Here is a 23,505-nt window from a genome sequence, read left to right on the forward strand (position 1 = left end):
GGCGCCAGCAGCTTTTCTACAGTACGTTGCTCGAGTGAAGTCATCTTTTTGAAAGTGATGAACCTTATTTATTCAAAACACTGTTGCCAAGTGCGTCATGAATGTCCTTCTTAACCTAAAAGGTGCTCTAGCTGAGATAAGAACAGTTTGAATGTCATCATGTTTTTAAGTTGCTTGTCAATCAGACCACAGAGCTGTTTATGTGTCTTTATAGTTGGCTCATTTATTTGAGGAACAATAAAAAAGGAAAACTTTACTTCACGACATTTTTAAACATTCACCCTGACAGAAGTTCATAAACTCCCAGCACTGGAGACGTCTACTGCTAATGTTCCACTGGTTTCCCTGTGCAGGCCAGATACATTCAACTCATGTGAGATTTGGATTTAAATCGTAATTATTCTTTTTTTAATATATAAAACTCCTCCATTTTCACACTGAGAATAGTTTTTGTTGTTGGGCTTAATAATAATAATAATAATGAATCATTTTGTTGTGGAAATTCTTCTCTGCATTTGACCCATCCTTAGTTATTAGGGAGCAACTGGGGGGTTCAGTGTCTTGCTCAAGGACACTTCAACATGCAACTAATGGATCGAACCTTTTGAGTTACAGGACGACCGCTCTCCCCATGAGCCACAGCCCCCCCCCCCCCCCCCCATAGAGGGCTTAATGGATCACGAGGACCAATCACCGCTCTCCTAGTGGGGCTTCATCTGCAGTGTGTTCTAGGATAACCACACACACACACACACACACACACACACACACACACACTGGTACTGATGAGAGGCACGATTACACCAACACAACACTGGTTCAGCGCTCTGCTGTACGGCTTCTATAAATATATGTTTCAGTAGGATGTCTGTTGGCAGGGACTTGGTTTGATTGCATTTGGAAGGTTTCCTTAAAAATCGAGACACCTACATCTTAAAAAAACAGTGACATTACATTCAATTACATTTATTTATTTTGTAGTCATTAGGGTCAATATTTTTTACAGATTGTTTCATTTTGTCAGAAATATGGATTTTTAAACTTAGCTGATGAATTGCTCTGGATGTCCAGCATTGTGTGAAAAAAACTTGAATTTTTCTCAGACGAATACAATTCATACTTTGGGCATCTAAATTGTTTATGACCGACTGATATCGCTGATGTTTTTAAGTTGGACTTTAAACATTTTTACTGACAATACACATGTAAGCAATGTTTTCAGGTTCGATGATTTTTGAGAGCTTTGGGATTCATTCATTTTTCGCCCAAAAAGCTTTAACAAAAAAAGCTTTAACAAAGTCATGTGCTCTCAACACCTCAGTACTCCAGTGAAAAGTTGCTGTGTTCTTCCTAATGAACTTGTTTGATTTACTGAGAACTATTTGATCTTCCATGTTTAACTAAATAGTAGGCATTTGGGCTATTTAGGTCATTTCTAAACTGTATTATCTCTAGACACTGCACTTGTTCCACCACCTAGCAGGGTCAGACATGTTCAGTATCACAGCATCTATACATCATCCAGTAGAGCATCAATAACCAGTTAACCACAGGGCTCTCAACCAGGATGAATCTGCCCTTATGTTCCCATACGACTGCTCAACATTGGCAATTATGACAATTATTGACAAATGCGGTTCTGATCATTGTCAGCTGGAGTCTGTGTCCGGGTCAAACAAAGGACTTTCACCCAGAAACACAATGTTCATGTCCTGAGTGAAACTAAAAGTGAATGTTGACTTGTTTTAATCCGCCCGTAACTTAAATAATGTGACAAATGTAGTAATTCTAAGCCCAAAAATGCCGTTTCACTAAACATACCCAAGTAGTTTCGTTGCGTTTTTGTTTTTAATTTCCAAAGTTAACCATGTGTTTATAACCGCAAACATTATCCAGGAGTGAATATGTTTCCCTTGAAATGTAATCGTGAAATCACTTTAGTTGTATACGGGAATAAAATGTGTCATTTACACAATGTTGATTGATTTGAAAATGACATAATATATTTAAATGTCCATTAATATCTCAGCATATACTGACAATAGCATTGCATGTGTCACACGTCAGTTATAAGTGAGTTATGTAACTTTTGTGTTTTTAGGAGTTGGATTATATGAATATCGCTGACAACATATTCATCACTGTGATTGATACCGAGTCCCGTAACAGTACACTTCACCTTTTTTTTTTAACTGTGCATCTTTAATGCTGCCCATCACATGCAAAAACTGCACACACTAAATAGTCCATGCTGATTTCAATTCAACACTCATCAGCTACTTGTTTCCCCCCCGATGCAGGAAGTCCCTCATACTGTCACTTCTGTCTTGCTGTTGGTGACAAAGTACGGCTGAGGAGGCATGTAGCGGGGGGGGTGCAGCTCCTTCTCGATGAAGCAGAGTTTCTTTGGGCCGTAGCTCTGTCGGAGTCCCGGCATGTTCCCGCTCTCCCAGGATCTTAGCATCCCCGAGCCGGCAGCGGCGTTGGAGCCGTAGGACTGCGACTGGGAGCTGTGGCTCTTGGGGGTCCGGTACTTGCGTGAGTTCTGCTTGGCCTGTCTGGGCGGGCTGTACGGGTTACTGGGCTCCGGCTCCATATCCATCGCTTCCATGGGAAGACTTCCCTTGGTTGTCATCTCCATCGCTTGCTGCCGGTGGCTGTAGAAGCTGTCATTGGCTTTCTCTGCTACCAAATACAGGTAAACAACATGGATTATTTGTCATTAGCCCTTAAATTTGCCATCGCATTGTTTCCTCAGTGCAGAGCTGGACAGGCAGATCAATAAACGGGAAGTTTAATTTAGTTTCGCTAAGAACAGAGAACTTTTTCAACCGTATATCATCAAGCATCACAATAACATATTAAAATAGGGTATTACTGTCACAAAAAAAGGATTATAACCTTTGCAATATTTTTAATGCTTCCTTGATAAAAAAAAGAAATAATAATAATAATAGATAGTGGTATTTGCATCTTTCTAATAAGGAACTGCCCTTACTGTCTTGTCTTTAAATGATGTTTTATGCAAGCATATAAAAAAAAAATCAACAGTGAATGCATTTTCTTTTGTTATCATGCAGAAGAAGTGGAATTACTTTGTCTGCCCTGTGAGCGTCTGCAGTGTGTTCAACTTGACTGCATGAAGTCCTCTACCAACAAGTCAGGGCAGTCTGAGAGGCAAGACCCAGGGCATAGGAAGCTCCCTCTAGCCGCACCGCTCATTAACGTGTCACGATGTAATGACACCACATGTCTCCACATCCCCAGTGGAAATTACCCCCTTGGTGCACAGAGCTGCGGTGTAGAATGCTAATAGTGTTTACTAAATTGTGGACGCTTAACTAAACCTATTGCAGGAAGTCAGATCATGCCTAAATATGTATGACATCATTATGCCTTTCTGGGGTTATCATAAACATTCAACATGAAATCGCATTGATAATTATTGTAAAATGTTGTCGCTCTACGGTGCAACCCACGGAGGGAGTGGATTACATACGTGTGCCGACATTTATGACATGCTGATACGCCCACTTGGATATTTGTTCTATTATATGATCTATTTTATTGCCTCCCACTTTCCCTGTGAGTGAGCGGTTGTGTTGTTGCTGCAGTTAAACAGATGAGCTTGTTAAATTTGGTCCAATCACATCTCGGCTCATCGCGACCACAACCTCTCAGAGCCCAGCGTGGTCCGGTCTACATTAGTTAACCCCTGACTGGTTGTATTTTACACCTTGTTTTTGACGAGAATAGGTCATTTTTATTGGGTCGAAATAAAATGTGGTACTTTTTTTGGGGAGTATTTGAACGCAGCAGCAGAACTCCACAGATCCCTGGACACTATATCATGTCTTCTGGCATTAGCCTTGCCATAATGTGCTTATAAAAACCACTGAGTGTGACTTTTACATCTCCAATCAGGTTCAGACGATATATGAAAGCAGCGTTTTAATTGTTAAGAGATCTCATAACTGAATGAACTAGAGGGTATGAAGATCTGCTCTGTTTTTATTTTTTTTCACAGAAGAACCAAAGAACTGACTCCATTCCATCGTAACTCTTCAACACATTCACCTGATGTGACTAACGGTTCTTCGTTTCTTTCTTTTTTCTCTCTCTCTGGTAAAGCAGTGAATGGGCCAGGCACATATTTGTTGTCTCCATTAATTATTCCCTGCCATGACACCTTGTCTTGAAATGAAAACTTTGTTAATAGCTCTGTGATTAATGTAAATTAGTTTGAGTTGACCATCTCTAATACTATTTTAATACTATTTTTATTCTTTAAAACAACTAAACATGAGATGAGTCCACAAACTCCAGCATGAGCCTTTTCTAACATTTCATCCTATAAAATCCATACAGATTATTCAGCTTTGCTTTTTTGTTTTGTTTTTCTACATGTAACAACTGTTAAAATCCTATTATCAGGAACATGTTGCATTCTACGATTGATTTGAAAAAAGAAACACTACCTTTAGACGAGGAAAACAACAAACAATAACACCCCTCACATCACTTTTTAATGTGGTCTCTTCAAAGCGATGGGGTGATGAGCGGCGTCTTCTTGACAGCAGTAAAACCCACATCGGTGCTCGTGGATGAACACACGGAGGGAGGCTCACCAGATAGTACTACACAGTCGCATCTCATCATCACTCCCCCAACTCATTTGTGTTTTGATTGCTCCTGATTGTCTCCTGTCCCCAGTCTCATTAGCTACGCTTTGCTCTATTTTTATTTCCCCTAATGATCAGTTTGTTTGACGGCACTTCAGCGGATTAGCGGCGGAGAATCACAAAGAGATGTTTGGTGTGATTGGACCGACAACACATGCACACTGAGCTGTCTTCCTGTCCATCACGGATGATTGATTCATCTATACATAGACTCTCATTTCACTGTGTTAACGTAGCATCAAATGCAGACCCGCAAAAACATTTATTGATACTGCTTATTCTTTCCTTTTTTGTTGTTGTTGCTCACTCTTCAAAAGCGAAGCGCCCAGGCGGAGATGAGTGTTGGCTAAAATAGAGGTCGGGGGAACTTAGAACTACAGGACTGTCTCAGAAAATTAGAATATTGTGATGAAGTTCTTTATTTTCTGTAATGCAATTAAAAAAACAAAAATGTCATGCATTCTGGATTCATTACAAATCAACTGAAATATTGCAAGCCTTTTATTCTGATTTATTGCTGATTATGGTTTACAGCTTAAGAAAACTCAAATATCCTATCTCTAAATATTAGAATATCATGAAAAAGTATACTAGTAGGGTATTAAACAAATCACTTGAATTGTCTAATTAACTCGAAACACCTGCAAGGGTTTCCTGAGCCTTGACAAACACTCAGCTGTTATAAATCTTTTTTTTACTTGGTCTGAGGAAATATTAAAATTTTATGAGATATTTTTTTAGTTTCTTCAGCTGTAAGCCATAATCAGCAATATTAAAGAATAAAAGGCTTGCAATATTTCAGTTGATTTGTAATGAATCCAGAATGCATGACATTTTTGTTTTTTTAATTGCATTACAGAAAATAAAGAACTTCATCACAATATTCTAATTTTCTGAGACAGTCCTGTATATGTTCTTTGAAATGCCACTGGGATGATTCTATTATGACTTCTTTTTTTTATAAAGCGGTGGAGAAATAAATGAATTTGAATCTGGCTGAATTTTTGTTTCAAGTCAAAAGTGTAAAGATTTAACACATTCTTTAGGATTTTTATTTTTACAAAGATAACTCTATATGCTGCTATATGTGCTCCACTCCACGTGAACATAGAGACTGTCATCAGTATTTTAATATGAGCTCACATCTCTTTTTTCCATCTCATGATTTGCAGGGATGTATTTTTGTTTACACTCATAGACACTATCAACAGGCTTTTGGGAAAAAGATGTTACATCATCTTGATGAGTGAATGTATTTTGCATTTCACTGACTGCAGACTTTCCAAAATTAGAAGGAAAAACAAACTTGTTTCTTTAAATACACTTTCTGTTGGCATTGATTATGGATTATGGATTTGCTGTCGTTCTTTCAGCCAGACATTTGATGTGGATTCAAAACTACTGGCTTTATATTGAAAAACATATCAGTTTGAAGTCTAACAACATGTGTTGTGTAAACCGGATTAAGAAAGGAGATATGAAATTATATATACTGTATATGAAGAAAATCTACACATATGTGAATACAATCTATACACACGCATATATATATATATATATATATATATATATATATATATTTATATACATATATCTCTATATATATTCCAGTTCACTATATATATATATATTTATATATACAGGACTGTCTCAGAAAATTAGAATATTGTGATAAAGTTCTTTATTTTCTGTAATGCAATTAAAAAAACAAAAATGTCATGCATTCTGGATTCATTACAAATCAACTGAAATATTGCAAGCCTTTTATTCTTTTAATATTGCTGATTATGGCTTACAGCTTAAGAAAACTCTAAAATCCTATCTCATAAAATTTTAATATTTCCTCAGACCAAGTAAAAAAGATTTATAACAGCAAAACAAAATCAAACATTTGAAAATGTGTTTCCAGGTGTTTCGAGTTAATTAGACGATTCAAGTGATTTGTTTAATACCCTACTAGTATACTTTTTCATGATATTCTAATATTTAGAAATAGGATATTTGAGTTTTCTTAAGCTGTAAGCCATAATCAGCAATATTAAAAGAATAAAAGGCTTGCAATATTTCAGTTGATTTGTAATGAATCCAGAATGCATGACATATTTGTTTTTTTAATTGCATTACAGAAAATAAAGAACTTTATCACAATATTCTAATTTTCTGAGACAGTCCTGTATATACACACACACATTAGTGAGGAAGAACATGTGTATATATATATATATATATATATATATATATATATATAACATACCGTATACATGTTTATTCCAGTTCACTAAATTAAACCTTTCTGCTCTTTCTTATATGATGCAGAGAAACCCTGAGTAAAGATGCTGGTTCCATTTATAGAGGATGTAATTTGCAACTGGATGAGAGGAGACCTTACCCACAGCCTTCAGCGTGGCATACTGGTTGAGATCCTTGACAGGCTGCTGTAGTTCATAGGGGCTGGTTATGTGTCCCACAGCGGGGTAAGGCTGTGTTATCAACGTCGAAGCCTGAGCCACGTTGTTCATCTGGCTGCTGTCTAAAGGAGGGAAAATGCACATTCTTAATGCAAAGAAAACCCTGATTTCCCTTTTAGGACCGTGGGATAATTCAATGTGATAATTCATTATATTTCAATGGAATCATATTGTGATGAAATCATATAATCACATATAATCACAAAAGACGTTGATTAAATTGAAAAGAATATCGTATTTCTGAGAAAATCTGATCACTTTGCACTCATGTTTCTACTAAAACGAGTACTTTTAGTCTGACACGTACTTAATTCCCACAGGAGTATACAACAATAGGCTTTACTATGTGGTTATTTCATCTAGACTATTTATTTAATTAATAATCACAAAACATGCTATGTCGTAATCAAGATCTGAAATGACCTATATGGGGACAGGTAGAATAGATATTAGCCATTTGTATCTGCTCTAATTCCCTAAGTAATATATTCAAATGTGAACACATCTGCATTAGCTTATACAAATAAAATGATTATTGCATCTTTAAAAACACGTTCAAATAACAATGATTTCTTTAATCTAAGTAAAGTTATGGTTACGTGACGCCCAGATATATATTATCTAGATGGACGGATGTGAAATGTGAATTTAGAATAATTGTCGCTGTGACTTGGTCGAGTCACTTTCCCGTAAGGACACTTTTGTGGGGGCCCAGCTGGAGAGAGTCATGGCGGCTCTTTGTGAAGCCGTACGAATCCTTCAGGAGACATCTGGTAAATTAAGGGGTGCACAGCAACGAGACTGGCCCCCTGCCTCCTGGCATCGCCCAGCAAACAGATGTTCACACTGTCTTTTCTCTGGTTAGGAGAATGTACCAATTCACAAGCGGCCGATTTGAAGACAGTGCTGTGCGTTTTATATATATATATATATATATATATATATATTAGGGCTGTGAAACGATTACAATTTTTAATCGGGTTAATCACAGGTTTTTGTGGATTAATCATGATTAATCACATATTACCGATATTCTCGGTATATTTTGTGAGAACATAGAGATTTATGACAAAAGACGGATATATACATTTATACATTCTTCTATACAATGGTGCTGCAACTCAGCAGTTATTTAGCAGTTTTCTTCCATATGGAACATTAATACATCTTCATCCTAAACAGAATGTTTAACCCTCCTGTTACCTTTCGGGTCAATTTGACCCCATTCAATGTTTAATGTCGGTGTTCTTTGGGGTCAATTTGACCCCAGGCTGTTTTTCACTGTGTCAAACATATCAGAAATATCAACTTTTTTATTTATTTAAAGGGCTATTTAGGTAGTCAACAAACAAACATAAAGTACCTCACACTTAAACTTGGGAAACAATATTAATTCTAATAATTTTCTGGAGGTTTTAATTGCTGGGGTCAAATTGACCCTGAGGGTAAAATATATTAGTAAATGTAAAGGTAACAGGGTTAGGGTTAAACAGAGCATTTTTCTCTTGTTTGTCAACCATTAACTCCACCATGATACAATCTAAAGGTGGACAGATTGACAAGTGACTTTTTTGCTCGGTCCCGATGCGCGCACGGAGCTCTGTGGCGCGCCAGACGGAGATCGATAAGTGTTAACGCAATGCGTAGAGACAGAGATGACATGCTGCTGTGGAGATACGATCAACAACAGACGTTTAGTTTAATAAAAGAACAAAGACGTGCTATAGAGAACATGTCAGGGGGCGGGCCAATCTCTTTAATGTCATGCGATCTACCGACACTACGCCGCGATCGACTGGCAGGTCGCGATCGACGTGTTGAGACCCTGATCTACAGGAAGTAAAAGTCGTAACAAGGTTTCCGGAGGTGAACCTGCGGAAGGATCATTACCGATGACCAGACCGTCTGCATGAGAGCGGACAGAGTTCAGATTGAAGTGGTGTATTGGAAGCTCATTTTGCAAGTGACTTTTTTTTCGTCCCAACGACCAACAACAGACGGATTGGAAGCTCATTCTGCGCATGCGTTAAATGCGTTATAAAAAAAAAAACTAGTTAAACCTGTAATTGGATTAACTGAGTTAACGCGTTATTTTTCACAGCACTAATATATATATATATATATATATATATATATATATATATATATTTACAGTAGAGATATCAACAGGTTTGTAAGCCACTACTTGATGCATATATAGTTTCGCTTATCCATTAAATACTCGCTGATTTTCAGCTTGACCTCTCACAAAGGTCACAGTTATAGTCGTGTTTTAATGAGGTCGTGGCTGAACACTCGGGCAAATTCACAAAAAGAATTGCGCGTGTTTAACGACCGCTAAACCCTCTTAATGAATGAAACCACGTGACTCTCCAAGCAGCCACAAAAGGGTGAAATGCAGCCAGTGGCTTCAATGTGCTCCTGTTTACTCTGTATAATATGCATACATTTGGCCAGAAAATTTCCCCCTTTTTTTGCAAAAATATATACAAATGTATATAAGCATGTATATATTATAATACATATATGTGAATACAATCTATACACATATATATTTATATATTTTTGCAGAAAAAGGGGACGCTTTTCTTGCCAAATGTATGCATATTATATGTATATATATATATATATATATATATATAATTGGATTTTTTCCTTTTAATTTTGTAATTTATTTATTCATATATTTTATTTTTTTTGTGCAGAAAAAGGAGACGCTTTTTTTGCCAAATGTATGCATCTTATATATATATAAATATATTTTTATTTATTTATTTTCAGAAAAAGGGGACGCTTTTCTTGCCAAATGTATGCATATTATATATATATATATATAAAATCGGATTTTTTTCATTTATTTATTCATATATTTAATTTTTTTTGTGCAGAAAAAGGAGACGCTTTTTTTGCCAAATGTATGCATCTTATATATATATAAATATATTTTTATTTATTTGCAGAAAAAGGGGACGCTTTTCTTGCCTAATGTATGCATATTATATATATATATGTATATATTGCCAAAAGATACTAATTCAGAAAGACCAGCGCTAATAGCCACATGCAGCTGGAGTGACATGATTGACGCCTCCAGAGAGTTGACTGAAGCGTGTCCACTCTGAATCATTTATTGTGGGATGCAGTGACAGTTGTGACATGAAAAATAAATCTAAAAACACTTAAGAAAATTTTAAGTACAATAAACTTCAAAAACAACAAAAACAATATCTCAAACGTCACAACAACCTCTTAACCCTCCTGATGCCTTCGGGTCAATTTGATCCGATTCAATGTTTAATGTCGGTGTTCTTTCGGTAGTCAACAAACAAACATAAAGTACCTCACACTTAAACTTGGAAAACAATATTAATTCTAATAATTTTCTGGAGGTTTTAATTGCTGGGGTCAAATTGACCCCGAGGGTAAAATATGTGAGTAAATATAAAGGTAACAGGAGGGTGAAACATTGGATCGGGTCAAATTGACCCGAAGGCATCAGGAGGGTTAAGAGTGAGAAAATGTAATCATATTTTCTATATTAATTATGTATTCATTCACCCGTCAATCTGAGCGCATGGAAAGGAGAGAAGGTAAACGAGGGGCTTCAGACTCTCAGCCCAGTAATAGCAAAAGCACGTTGATGCTTTGCCACTTATGTGTGACGGCAATTAAATGCAATAAAAGTGAAAATGGCCGTTGGCTGCACAACCTCATGGGTAATAATCATGAAGGCAATATCTCAGGTGAATGGGACCTTGAGACGAGGCAGATGGTGGTCACGCAGCGGCCACGGTGCATTCTTTGTGAATTTCTGGTTTGTTATAGGTTATTATTTGTCATGATGCAAATGTTTTTTTCGGGGGGGGGGGTTCAGTATTAATCCACTGTGAGTAGCATTTAAGAGTAGACTTAAGACTTTCCTCTTTGACAGAGCTTATAGTTGGGGCTGAATCAGGTTCACCTGGTCCAGCCCCTTGATATGCTGCTATAGGCTTATAGCTGCTGGGAGATGTTCAGGATACACTGAGCACCTCTCTTCTCTTTTCTCTCTCCTTGTGCATGAATTGTCATCTCTCTATTGCACATTACTAACTCATCACAGATCCTATTTGCCTGATGGATCATCGAGGTTTGGATCGTGGAATATGCCTACTACCAACTACTCATACGCTCTGTCATATTCATTGATTGTGTTGTTCCTGTGTTTTAATTTGTGTGTAATGATTCCTTCTGGTCACATGACATCTATTGTTCTGTCCATCCTGGAGAGGGATCCTCCTCTGTTGCTCTCCTGAAGGTTTCTTCCCTTTTTTCTCCGTGAAGGGTTATTTGGGAGTTTTTCCTGATCCGATGTGAGGTTTTGGGACAGGGATGTCTATGTGTACAGATTGTAAAGCCCTCTGAGACAAATTTGTAATTTGTGAAAATGGGCTATACAAATAAACTGAATTGAATTGAATTGAGCCACCAAAAAGTTGAAGTCCATCAACTCATCACTGCTCTTGTTAATGGTTAAAGTTTCTAAACTTTAAAGTTGTGTGGCGTCCACTAGCCCTTGGTCTAGAATGAGTCTGATAAAAAAACAGAGCGTTAATACAGAAAATAGGTTAATTAGGCTCTTATTCCCCGCTGGTCAGCGAGCAACATTATCACTGTGCTAATTAATTTTGGGAAGTCTCAAAGTGTTTAATGCTGTCTAATGAAAAGATGCAGAGGACGGCTTTGATGATTCTTTCCCTCCATCACACCTCAACAAGAGGCTGATTTTGAGGTTATTTGAGGTCTCCCGGCTTATTACAAGCTCCTGTATTATCCCGTTTGATTGAGCGCCCGATTAAAAGCGGTCGTTGAGAAAGACGGCACAGCTCCCTCATTAAATCTTTTACAAATGCTTTTCCGACAAAAGTGAGCAGAGCAAGGAGCAACAACAACGCTAAACTGATTGGAATACTATTGTATATTGCACAAAAGACTATTCTTATATTCTGGATTTCTAAAGTCACCCCTTCTTCGGATGGTTGGTACAAGGGGATTTTGGAAGTTCTCCTTCTGGAAAAGATGAACCACACCTCCATGACTATGTCAAGGGATTTGTCAAGACATGGGAACCAGTCTTAGACACGGTGGACCCCTCCCGGCTGGACTTCGCCCTGCCCGATTAAAAGCACTGGTACCGATGCTGACTTGATGATGTAACCTTAAAGATGTACACTCCCGTTCAAAAGTTTGGGGTCATCCAGACAATTTCGTGTCTTCCATGAAAACTCACTTTTATTTATCAAATGAATTGAAAATTGAATAGAAAATATAGTCAAGACATTGACAAGGTTAGAAATAATGATTAATATTTGAAGTATACATTTTGTTCTTCAAGCTTAAAGGAAGGCCAGTTGTATAGCTTATATCACCAGCATAACTGTTTTCAGCTGTGCTAACATAATTGCACAAGGGTTTTCTAATCAGATATTAGTCTTCTAAGGCGATTAGCAAACACAATGTACCATTAGAACACTGGAGTGATAGTTGATGGAAATGGGCCTCTATACACCTGGAGATATTTCATTAGAAACCAGACGTTTCCACCTAGAATAGTCATTTACCACATTAACAATGTATAGTGTGTATTTTTGATTAATGTTATCTTTATTAAAAAAACAGTGCTTTTCTTTGAAAAATAAAGACATTTCTAAGTGACCCCAAACTTTTGAACGGTAGTGTATTTATGTCAGATTGCTGATGTGCAAATGTGATATTTCCTGTGACTTATTTATTTATATTTATTTTTTTGGTCTGTTTTTTGTTGTTGTTCTTTACCCTTTTCCTTCTCCTTTCTCTCTGTATTGTATCCTTAAAGTCCTGGCTTGTTAATTTGTAAAATCAAAATAAATATATATACAAATATTTTAAAAAGTAACAGTCAGTGTCTGCCTTGCCAGGTTCTTCCAGGTTCTTCCAGGTTCTTGTTGACCCGTTTCAGTTTCCAACAATTCCTGGTAAGTGGGCCATGCACACACGCTCTCATTCAATGTGATCTTGTTCCAGCTAAATGAGATTTGTTTAACCTCGATAATACATTATTAATACAGATTTTTTTAAGGAAATCATATGGTATATATAGCGTTAGATGTGAAACTCCAGTCAGGGGTTTTCCCCTTAAAGGTAGAAGCCCACCAAAGGTGAATAATTGCAATATTTATCGTTCACTGAATCCTTGTGAGCAACTTATTATATATCTATTATATTGTCATCCAGTTACTTTTTGATCCTTTTATATAGACTGCAGTTAATAAATGACTACGGCACTTTTGTAGATATTTGCAGTACTTTTCTATTATTAGGCCGCCTCACTTGGTTTACACCGCGGTGCTGGTGTGTGCGCTCCTCTTCCTCCCTCTCTGTTGTGTATCCCTCTTTGTGCGGCTGACTGCCATGTGAGCTTGTCCTGTTGTCAAAGTCACAGCTTTCATGTCGGCTGCCGGATGAAAGTAGGCCACTTCTGGAGCCTCGTAAGGTTAAAGACTCCTCGGTTGTTGCGGGAAATAAGCGCGTTAACACTCCAGACACAGACACCATCCCTGGAACTCATAAAAGATTTAGGAGAGTATTTTGGGAGCTGTGTGCCCTGAAATAAACGGTGCAAGGAGAAGGACGCTCTTATTTACAGGCAGCCTACTTCCAAGTTACTGATGAACACATTGTGTTATCTCTGAGTCAATATCTTTCCATTTCTGTCACACTCATGGAACTCAAACACTTGTATCTCTGCATTAGTCCTCATGTAGAAGTTATACTTAGTCTTATGTGCACATTTGAAAACACATATTTTCCGGCATACTGTATATATATTAAGTTTATTATTTATATGGCAAGAATAATTGGTTTGAGTAATTTGCGGACAGGCTTTTTTTGCACAATACTTTATTTTTATAAAGCAGTCTGAGTACAGAGTTCTTTATTAAGTTGATAATTAATTTTAAAAAGTAATTCATGCTGGTTGAAAACTAATTGGTTTGTTTATGTAGAATTAAGTTCATAAAGTATCCCATTCTTCATTAATTGTAAAAAAAAAAACCAGACACATTTCCTGATAAGTGGCCGATATTTATTATCCCAAAGGTTTCAGTCAAATAATCTGAATTATCTAAAAGAGTTTGGGCTCTATTGATTAGCTGGATACAAGCTGATACAGAGAGTAAGACAATATTAATAGGAAAATATGCACCTCTATATTTATTATAATGCACATTTCTGTTATTGTGAATCACGACTACAAATTCTCCGCATTCAGAAACATTTTTTAATATCGAGTCTGAAGTATTGTATAATATAGCGCTTATATAACATATGTAGCAATAATTCCAAACATCACAATTTGTCAGTGCCGCGTCTTTGGCCTAAAAAAACTATTCAGATTGGATCATCTCGGCTGAATAACTTCCATTATTAAGCTCCTAAAAAGAAAATTATAAATTGAACTATTAAACAATCTTCAATCGTAATACCTCAAACTACTGGAGGTGCAGATCCTTTGTGAAATAGCCTATATTTCTCTGGAACAACGTTATATATATATATATATATATATAATATATATATATAATTATATATACATGCATATATATATATATATACATACATATATATACATATACTACCAGACAACATTTTTGTAACACCTTAATTTCTCTAGTTTTTATTGAAATGTCCACAGTTTAATTTCTCAATGTACTCTGAAATTAAAGCATAGAACAAATAAAAAATTTGAGATTAAAAAAAATCATGGAAATAGTTTTGTTGAACAAAATGTTATCTAAATTTGTGACTCGTCAAAGTATTCACCTTTTGCAGATATAACAGCCGAACACACTCGTGGCATTCTTTCTACAATGGAAATGAAGTATATATATATATATGTTTCAAATTTGTGGTGATTGTCTAACTTCAATTATATTAGCCTCAGTAAAGACGTATCCACATATTTCTTCTCTCATATCCAACATTGAAGTGAGGGCACAAATAAAGGTTACACACTTAAATATTCCGAACTATTTAAGATCTATTTAAATATACGCTGAATGAGTCCACAAACTGTTAAACGGGTGAAACACTCTGTGTTTGTGAGCTCTCCGTATCTTCACTTTCTAATCAGCTCCCTGAAAGATTCGAGGCTCTTCAGTGTGCAGTTCGCTGTACAGTACACCGCAGGTGGAAAATAAAAAAACGTCCACTTGGGAGCAATTTCTCTGCTGCTGTCAGAGGTAATGCTGCTGAGATCCATTTCTATCTGGCACTGGGGGGAACGGACTGTCATGCACCAGAGCAGCGTTGGCAGCGAGCGGAGACTTTGTGGACTAAAAAGAGGCCACGCTTCACAATCGGCCAGCCGGACATCAACATGATGAGCCACAGAAGCCCAGCTCTCAAAGTCCGTATTTCTGGTGTCTTGAGGAGAATGACAGCTAACAGATATGAGGAACAGGGGCATCATTTTTGGAGCATTTTAAATACTGATTTGCACCACTCTCCGTGACTGTTATAGCTGGGAGCGCAGCTGGAGAGGTACAGGACTGATCCATGTGGCAGGGTACATCACCTCACCTCTTGTAACCTTGCAAGAATGGCTGTCAAGAGAAAAACAATCACCCCTGTGCGGTTGCCAGCTCAATGACACAGAATGTCTCCCATATACAGGACTGTCTCAGAAAATTAGAATATTGTGATAAAGTTCTTTATTTTCTGTAATGCAATTTTAAAAAACAAAAATGTCATGCATTCTGGATTCATTACAAATCAACTGAAATATTGCAAGCCTTTTATTCTTTTAATATTTAATATTTTTTAATTGCATTACAGAAAATAAAGAACTTTATCACAATATTCTAATTTTCTGAGACAGTCCTGTATATCTAGATACAGTCGCCATGGCTCCTCACTGTCTACGGTCACCTAAGGGCTACAATATGTTCTTAAATGTCATCAAATGTGAATTAAAAAGCAAATATTCAACTTGGAGTCATAAATGAACATTTCAAATGTGATGCAGTTTGGTGGTCCACACACACTCACACACACACACACACGCACCCACCCGATCTCATTATCTCCCGGTGGAGATGGAAAAAATACTACAACTGAGATGACAGACTTGGATTAAAATAAATGCATAATGATAGCCAGACATAACTATATTACTCAGAGAAAGAAGCAACTGGGGTGAGAAAACTGCACATTTTCCAAGTGACATAACCTTAACCTAAGTGTAGTTTCACATCATTGATTATGAGTACATTTACTGTAATGTATCGAGGACACAGGTTCCTCAGAGTTCCCCCCTTTGTTGTAAGCTGGCTATTTTATTCTAGAACTAGAACGGGCACTCGGTAGAGCGCATACCTTCGCATATCACAAGATTGGGCATTGAATTATGAACATGTTGGCATTAGTTGCATGCCAATTGGATAGAAATTGACCGCGCTATGGTAAAAAGAAGATGTTGACCTTTTCATGACCTTGACCTTTGACCCGATCGATCCCAAAATCTAATCAAATGGTCCCCGGATAATAACCAATCATCCCACCGAATTTCATGCGATTCGGTTTAATACTTTTTGTGTTATGCGAATAACACGCATACAAATAAATAAATAAATACACGGCGATCAAAACATTACGTTTACGCATTTTCAATGCGAAGGTAAAAAACAGAATAATAAAGTATAAAATTGTGCATAGTATAATAAGGAAAGCATATCTCTGTCCTCACTTGTTGGATGGTTAGTAATAAACTGATAATTATTCTGAGAGGAGAATACAGAAAGCGCTCTGATTTTAGAATGATTCATTATTATCATGTCATTTTAGGGAGAACAAACTAATGAAGCTCAGTTAAAAAATAACAAATATAGACATCTGAACTAGAAACATTTTTCAAATGTCTGCGGTTATTCATAGTTGATGGAAAAATTGCATTTGTCACTTCAGTGGTATTTATAGTAAATGAGATGGAATAATGTACCTTTAACGCTAAAGTGTCGCGGTGTCCTTTGTGGCCATGTTAAAAGATCACCTTGAGGTTTACGTTGTCGGAGTTTGACGACATAACCTTTTAGTAACTGACAGATATACATTCCCTGGATTGCTCCTTTTATTACCTTCGCATTGAAAATGCGGAAGGTTATGTTTTGATCGCCGTGTATTTATTTGTATGCGTGTTATTCGCATAAGTCAAAAAGTATTAAACCGAATCGCATGAAATTTGGTGGGATGATTGGTTATTATCCGGGGAACATTTGATTCGATTTTGGGATCAATCGGGTCAAAGGTCAATGTCAAGGTCATGGAAAGGTCAACATCTTCTTTTTACCATAGCACGGTCAATTTTTATCCAATTGGCATGCAACTAATGCCAAAATGTTCATAATTCAATGCCCAATCTTGTGATATGCAAAGGTATGTGCTCTACCGAGTGACCATTCTAGTTACTGTATGTTTTGGGGGTCACTCATCAAGAATATACATTTCTCCAGGGCATTTAGTGTTTTAGATAACTTCATTTAATTGTAATTTTGTGAGGTATGAGGTAGTTTTACCATGTCATCTTTCATGTGCGCCGAGCACGGGAAGGTTTCCATTTCAATCGCAGGTGTCAGGTGTAATTAGTGTTTTCACTAATTAGCAAAACCTGCCCAGCTAATCAGGGAAATCACCCGCTGTACTGAGAACACGCTAACATATAGCCTTCCATAACACACCAATAATCACTGGTATTGATTTGCATCCGCCTCAAGGGAGAAGTGTCCAGATTAAGGAAAATCCCGTTGGTGTCTAACTTCTAATGTTAAAGATGTGCCGTGTATTTATTTAACTTTAACTTCATTGGACAATGAGTATCTAGAAAGTTTACATGGGGTCAGATCAGTCTCAATAATTGCAAATGCAATAAATTACATTTATATAAATTGTAATTTTTTCACGTGTGCATTGAAAAGTATTTGTGAATCGTTCTGCGTGCATTTGTACATTTTATATATTTGTGAATTGTTCTGTGAGCATTGTGAATCTTCGTGTTTTTACTTGTGAGTCTCTCTGAGTGCATTTGCAATTATTGAGACTGATCTGACCGCATACGTTTATCTTTAATTGAGCCAAATCGTTTAGCATTTCCTTTTTAAACGTCAGTTACTCATCTAGGGCAACTGTACAAGTGCTGCTTGACTGTGTCTTTAAAAAAAAAAAAATGTCAACGTGAGATGGCATTTGCCATAATTACCGGGGGCATTTTGCAGGTTAGCATGAATAACAACGTTTCCATGAGGTTGTGCGCCGGTGTTGATGTTGATAAACTAAAGCGCGAGAGTGATATAATGTGTGAGGCTGTGGCGTACTATAAGTATACTATAAGTATTTGCTAAGAAGTCGATCTCGACGTGTCGGTGGTAATTAGTGTGTATGTTAGATGATTGCTGAGGGCATAATTGGTTCACCAGCACGCAGGATTGTGGAGGGACTTTTTTTTCTTCCCTTCCACCACTTCAGCTATTTCAGGACGGGCATGTAAATAAACAGGGTTCACAATTCAAGGTTTATATGAGTTTAAAATAGAACCTCCGAGTTTACGAGTATCTTTTTTTAATTGGTTGTGGTGGTGCAATTCTGACAGCTGCATTAGTAAATATATGCAACTCAATGTTGACACAAACTGCTCTGTCCTGTGATGTAGCATGGAGGTGTGTAGCTCGGGGTTGTGTGATGTCACAGTAACATGTTAGGGGCTGTGTGATGTCACAGTACTTACGGAGACTGTTCACTGTGAGTCTGGTCTGCATGTTCTCGTAGTGATGGCCAAGTCCAATGTCGTCCGTATGTTCTGAGGCAGGATGGCGGATAACGTGTGCGAGAGCTCTGGAAAGATAAAGAACAATCTCAGACAGGACATTTTATTCTTAAATGTGCAGTCGGTCCTTCGTCATGTCGCAGTTCTCCCAAGTCACCAAGTGAAGGGACTGTGTGTGTCCTTTGAAATAAGCCATGTGCAGTTCGAAATAAACAAAAATAGGAGTATTTATATACGTGGTTACAGTTAGGGGAAGGTCATGGTAAACAGAAAGCAGGAGGCGAGAACTCAAACTGTTGTCTCTGGTGTCAAAGTCACCACGAAGGGTTAAAATTGAAGAAACAGAGGCTGAAATATTCTGACCTTTAGTCCTTAGCAGTGTTGTAAATTAGCTTTTTCTTCTGCAAGCCACTCTTGTTGTTAACCAAGCCCTTTTTTTATAATCATGTCTGATGTTTCTCTTGCTTTGAGCAAGAAAAAAGAAATTAAGAAGTATTAATCTAATATTTATTCACTTAAGATTAAACATGTTTTATTCTTTCTCCATCAAACAATGTATGCACCTTTTAAAGTTGGTTTGTGAATACAATCGACGAATAAAAAAATATATTGTATTGATTGGTGACGTTTGAACGTAGCTTACTTTTATGTTTCGCGGCTGCGAACAATTTCTAGTTGGATAAATTCCTTTTTTTACCCACCAACGTGGCTGGTATCCAATGTATCCTACATTTCCCATAATGCAAATCTATAGCATCTTTCTTTAGATCCTCTCTGCCTACTTCCTGCTCCACATCTAAAATGGTAGGTCACCTCTTTCGTCACACTCCCCCAACAGTGACATTTACACACTGGTGATCCACCATTATTCCGGATAAAGCAGTATTCCACATTTGAAGCGGGCATATTCCATTTAGATATTTTAGCATGTTCCCATTAATATGTAGGATACTATCATCGTTTCAGGAGCATTTGTTGGACCTGTAAACAACTTGTACTTTACTGTGTGACACACATTCTGAATACCTGTTTACAGTCAGAAAGAGAAACACTAATACTGTTAAGCATTATGGAAGACTTGGATATCAACAGGTTATTTGGATATGCCCAAATATTGCAACGCCGACATTTTCAAAATCATGTGTGAAGGAATTCACGCAAACAGGAATATTAATTTTTAATTTGCTACATAAACTGCTGAAAATGTATATTGTCTTTTTTCGGAATGAGGGCAAAACACAGAATATTTGTATGTATGCTAACGTAATCAGTGATGTCAGAATGTACCGGAGCTAACGCAGATACACTTCTATAGGGGACTGCACAAAGGGAGCACTGTAACCACTGGGGGTCAGCCAAAACAATACGTCAACTCTTAAAGGAGCTGTGGCAAGTCATGTTTTCATTATCGTGTCACTTGGATTGTAATGATGTCATGTAAAATAATACATCGAAAACTATTTAGGAGTTCAATACGTCAAGGAGGGAACATGTCCATAGTTGTTGGTCTGCCCTGTCCAGCTATCTTGTAATAAACGTTTTCAAGTGACATCATAGAAAACTCCTTCTTAGCGAAATCCAACTCATCTAAATGACAACGTGTTATGGTGCAGTGTCTTAAACAACGTGCTGTTGTTGCAAGCAAAGGATGAAACTCGCAAAGGATGAAACTCGCAAAGGATGAAACTCGCCTGGAGAGTCCTCAGGACAACAATGAACAGTGTTTCCTACAAAACAGACGTTTTCTAGCCTCAAACCAGTCTGTGAAGTAGACTGCCGGAGATTAATTAACCTTCTTTGTGTGCATATCTGAAGTGTATTTGAGGAAATAATGAAAGAGAGAGAGTGTGTGCTTGTGTGTGTGTGTGTGTATGCACACAAGCATGTTTGCAATCATTTTCTATTGGTATAACATTCTTTTTTTACAACACGTCTTTATAAAAAACGATAGGTATAGTATACACTATATATCTACTACTATGCGTTATAAAAACATGTTGCATTACTTTACACAGTTGGATTTGCATGTTTTTACCAACACGGTGCGACGTTACTGACCTTGTGATAGTTTCTATTGTAACATATGCTGGAAATAAGATGATAATAGAGACATCCTTCACTTTCTGAGTTTTAGTTGGACGAAACAAAACCATTTGAACTCGAGCCAACACACACATGGACAGTTGAAAATTAAAAGCCAAGGACAAAATAATACATATTTAAAAACCCACTTTTGTCCAACACTGATATAATTAAGAGTTAAAGTCACTTTTTTAACTGCAATGATTGTACACGTGTCCTTGTACTGCATTGCATTTGATATATTGTTGTTTTATTTGTGTTTGTTGCTTCATGGACTCATGAGTCTGGATTAAAATAAATATAAAATGATGCTTGTGACTTACTGGCTTTGACATAACACTAATGAGATTGAGGTTGAACTGAAGTGAAAGGCTACAACAGCTGATTCCATGTTCCTATAGAACTCCAGGTTGATGTTCCACGGTTTTATCCACAACACTGAACCTGTTGCACACAGAGGCGAGTGATACACGCGTAATGGATGACTTACCGTGACATGTTTTCTCGGTGCGGCCGGTGCGTCTTCTCCAAACCGAGCTTGGTGAAAATCCCAATCAGTGCCATTATGGCCACGACCCCGCATATCACGTACACGATGAGGTTGGTTTTATCCTTCGCGGCTTCCTGCGTAACGTCCACTTTCGGCGGGGGTCTTCCCGTCATCATCCACGGCGGCGTGTCGTAGTTCTTACAGGTGGTCTGGTCCAGTCGCGAGCTTCTAAACGCGCAACAGAACCGGAAGCCACAGGTGCCGCAGCAGTACAGGTAGCTGCCCGTCCGGCACACGAACGGCGGATCCCACTGGCCCATCACGTCGTAGTAGCCGCGGCACCGGTCCTCCACATGCGGGCTCTCCGTGACCCCGCTCTCGCCTTCCTCCGAGTCGTTGAACCCGGTCACCAGCAAGAAGTGGTCCACGGTCTGACCCGGCTCTCCCTCGGCGTTGCACACCATCACTTTCACTAGAAAGTACCCGAGCAGCAGCTCAGTGCCCCGCATCGTTGCTCACTTCGTGCGCCGCGCTTGACGCCCCGAGAAGCTCTCACAAGCCCGGACGCATCTCCCGGAGAGGCGACACACTGCCATGCGTAAATGGACTTAGGCTGATTCCAACTTCCATGCGTAAAGGCACAGTGCGCTCCTTGTACGTTGATCTCCTTGAAGAAGAACAATATTATGCAAATATAAAATGTATATATATAGGTAGGTATATGGCTATTTCTAAAGGACAGTCCACTGTAGTAAATAGTTGGAGAGGGGGCCGCATCGCTGAAGAAGTGCGAGCACCTGTCGGTGTACTCTGAGGATGCTGAGAGAGAGAGAGAGTGAGAGAGAGACGGGGGGGGGGGGGGAGAAATATAGAGAGGGGGAGAGAGAGACAGCTTTTATTGTGTTAAGTCATACAACTGTCTAACCATCATTGATCCAAAACGCCTCAATAACAATGGGAGTAGAGCAAAACACAAAATGCTATTTAAAAAGAAATTTAAATAAATACGTGAAAAAAAATCTTTCAAGCTCTAACACTTTTGACACTTGAGAGAAATGATGATGATGATGATGATGATGATGACGATGATGATGATGACAACGATGATGATGATGATGATGACGTCTGTCCATCGTTCCTTCTTTGGTTCATAGAAAAAAAAGGATCACAGCAGCTCTACATTATAATTCATGGTTTCAAGTCGACACTTAACACGTTATTACTTTCTGGAAGTCACTATAATGATAATATGTTGAAGCATATACGTTTTATTTCAAGCTTTAGCCCTTCTGGCCTCTGTTATCACCACCTCTCCCACACAATAAGATATACGATTATGACAACTGAAGTCTTAACAAACTCCCAATAAGGATAATAGATTTATCTCTGTAATTCTTTATACGGGTCAAATACCTAGAATAGAAGGTGAGCACCAAAGCAGCATCTAATCATCCTGTGTTGGTCAAGCTTAATTTATACTGTTATAGTCTGGGTTTCTATAAATGACTCATACACCAACTGGCGCACTACTCACAGGCTTCCAATCGTGTTCTAGAAATAAGAATAAACCCTGAATATTATTACAGCCACTAAGATGTATTTATGTACTCATTATGCTCTGGATTAGAGTTGTTACAGGTGTCCTGTCAAAGGTATATTGTTATCATATGCAGAACACTTTATTGCCGTGTTCATTTCATTAGACTGTTTATGTGTCAACGATGCACCTTCAGCTATTAATTACTGACCGCTCACCAAGAGTAACAGATGATGAAGCCTCGACGAGTACGGAACTGCAAAAAAAAAGGCTGCTATTTATTTTTAGAGAAACCTTTTTATCTAAAATTAGGATTCGTGGAAGGAGGCTCACCATCTGCCACTTGAGAAATCTCGCTCTTTTTTGTTGTTGTTAGTTTGATGTTGACTCGTCTTGGCCACGGGAGGCTATAC

General features: G+C 37.8%; 1 protein-coding gene across 3 annotated transcripts; it reads right to left on the reverse strand.

The window, feature by feature from the left end:
- Positions 1-945: 945 nt before the first annotated feature.
- Positions 946-23,223, reverse strand: shisa9b (shisa family member 9b). Of its 3 annotated transcripts, none has more exons than XM_056408094.1 (4): positions 21,556-23,222; positions 18,945-19,051; positions 7,072-7,212; positions 946-2,682 (listed from the first exon to the last, which is right to left on the reverse strand). In XM_056408094.1, the coding sequence occupies exons 1-4, from the start codon at positions 22,062-22,064 to the stop codon at positions 2,309-2,311; spliced, it is 1,131 nt and encodes a 376-aa protein (XP_056264069.1). In that variant the 5' UTR covers positions 22,065-23,222; the 3' UTR covers positions 946-2,308. The 3 variants fall into 3 exon arrangements, with proteins under 3 accessions (XP_056264069.1, XP_056264068.1, XP_056264070.1); XM_056408093.1 differs by having other exon boundaries at positions 946-2,685; positions 21,556-23,221; XM_056408095.1 differs by lacking the exon at positions 7,072-7,212 and having other exon boundaries at positions 946-2,685; positions 21,556-23,223.
- Between the last annotated feature and the right edge of the window lie 282 nt (positions 23,224-23,505).

Source organism: Pseudoliparis swirei, chromosome 23, assembly GCF_029220125.1.
Source record: "Pseudoliparis swirei isolate HS2019 ecotype Mariana Trench chromosome 23, NWPU_hadal_v1, whole genome shotgun sequence".
Taxonomy (NCBI): Eukaryota; Metazoa; Chordata; class Actinopteri; order Perciformes; family Liparidae; genus Pseudoliparis; species Pseudoliparis swirei.

What these genes read in the sequence shown, in the direction of transcription:
- shisa9b (XM_056408093.1), bottom strand. Translation starts at nt 22,064, where the DNA reads ATGCGGGGCACTGAGCTGCTGCTCGGGTACTTTCTAGTGAAAGTGATG. An exon ending in ACTCACAGTGAACAGTCTCC is followed by an intron (nt 7,213 to 18,944) that starts GTAAGTACTGTG and finishes TCCCTCCTTTAG; the next exon opens with ACAGCAGCCAGATGAACAAC. An exon ending in TGCCACGCTGAAGGCTGTGG is followed by an intron (nt 2,686 to 7,071) that starts GTAAGGTCTCCT and finishes TGTATTTGGTAG; the next exon opens with CAGAGAAAGCCAATGACAGC.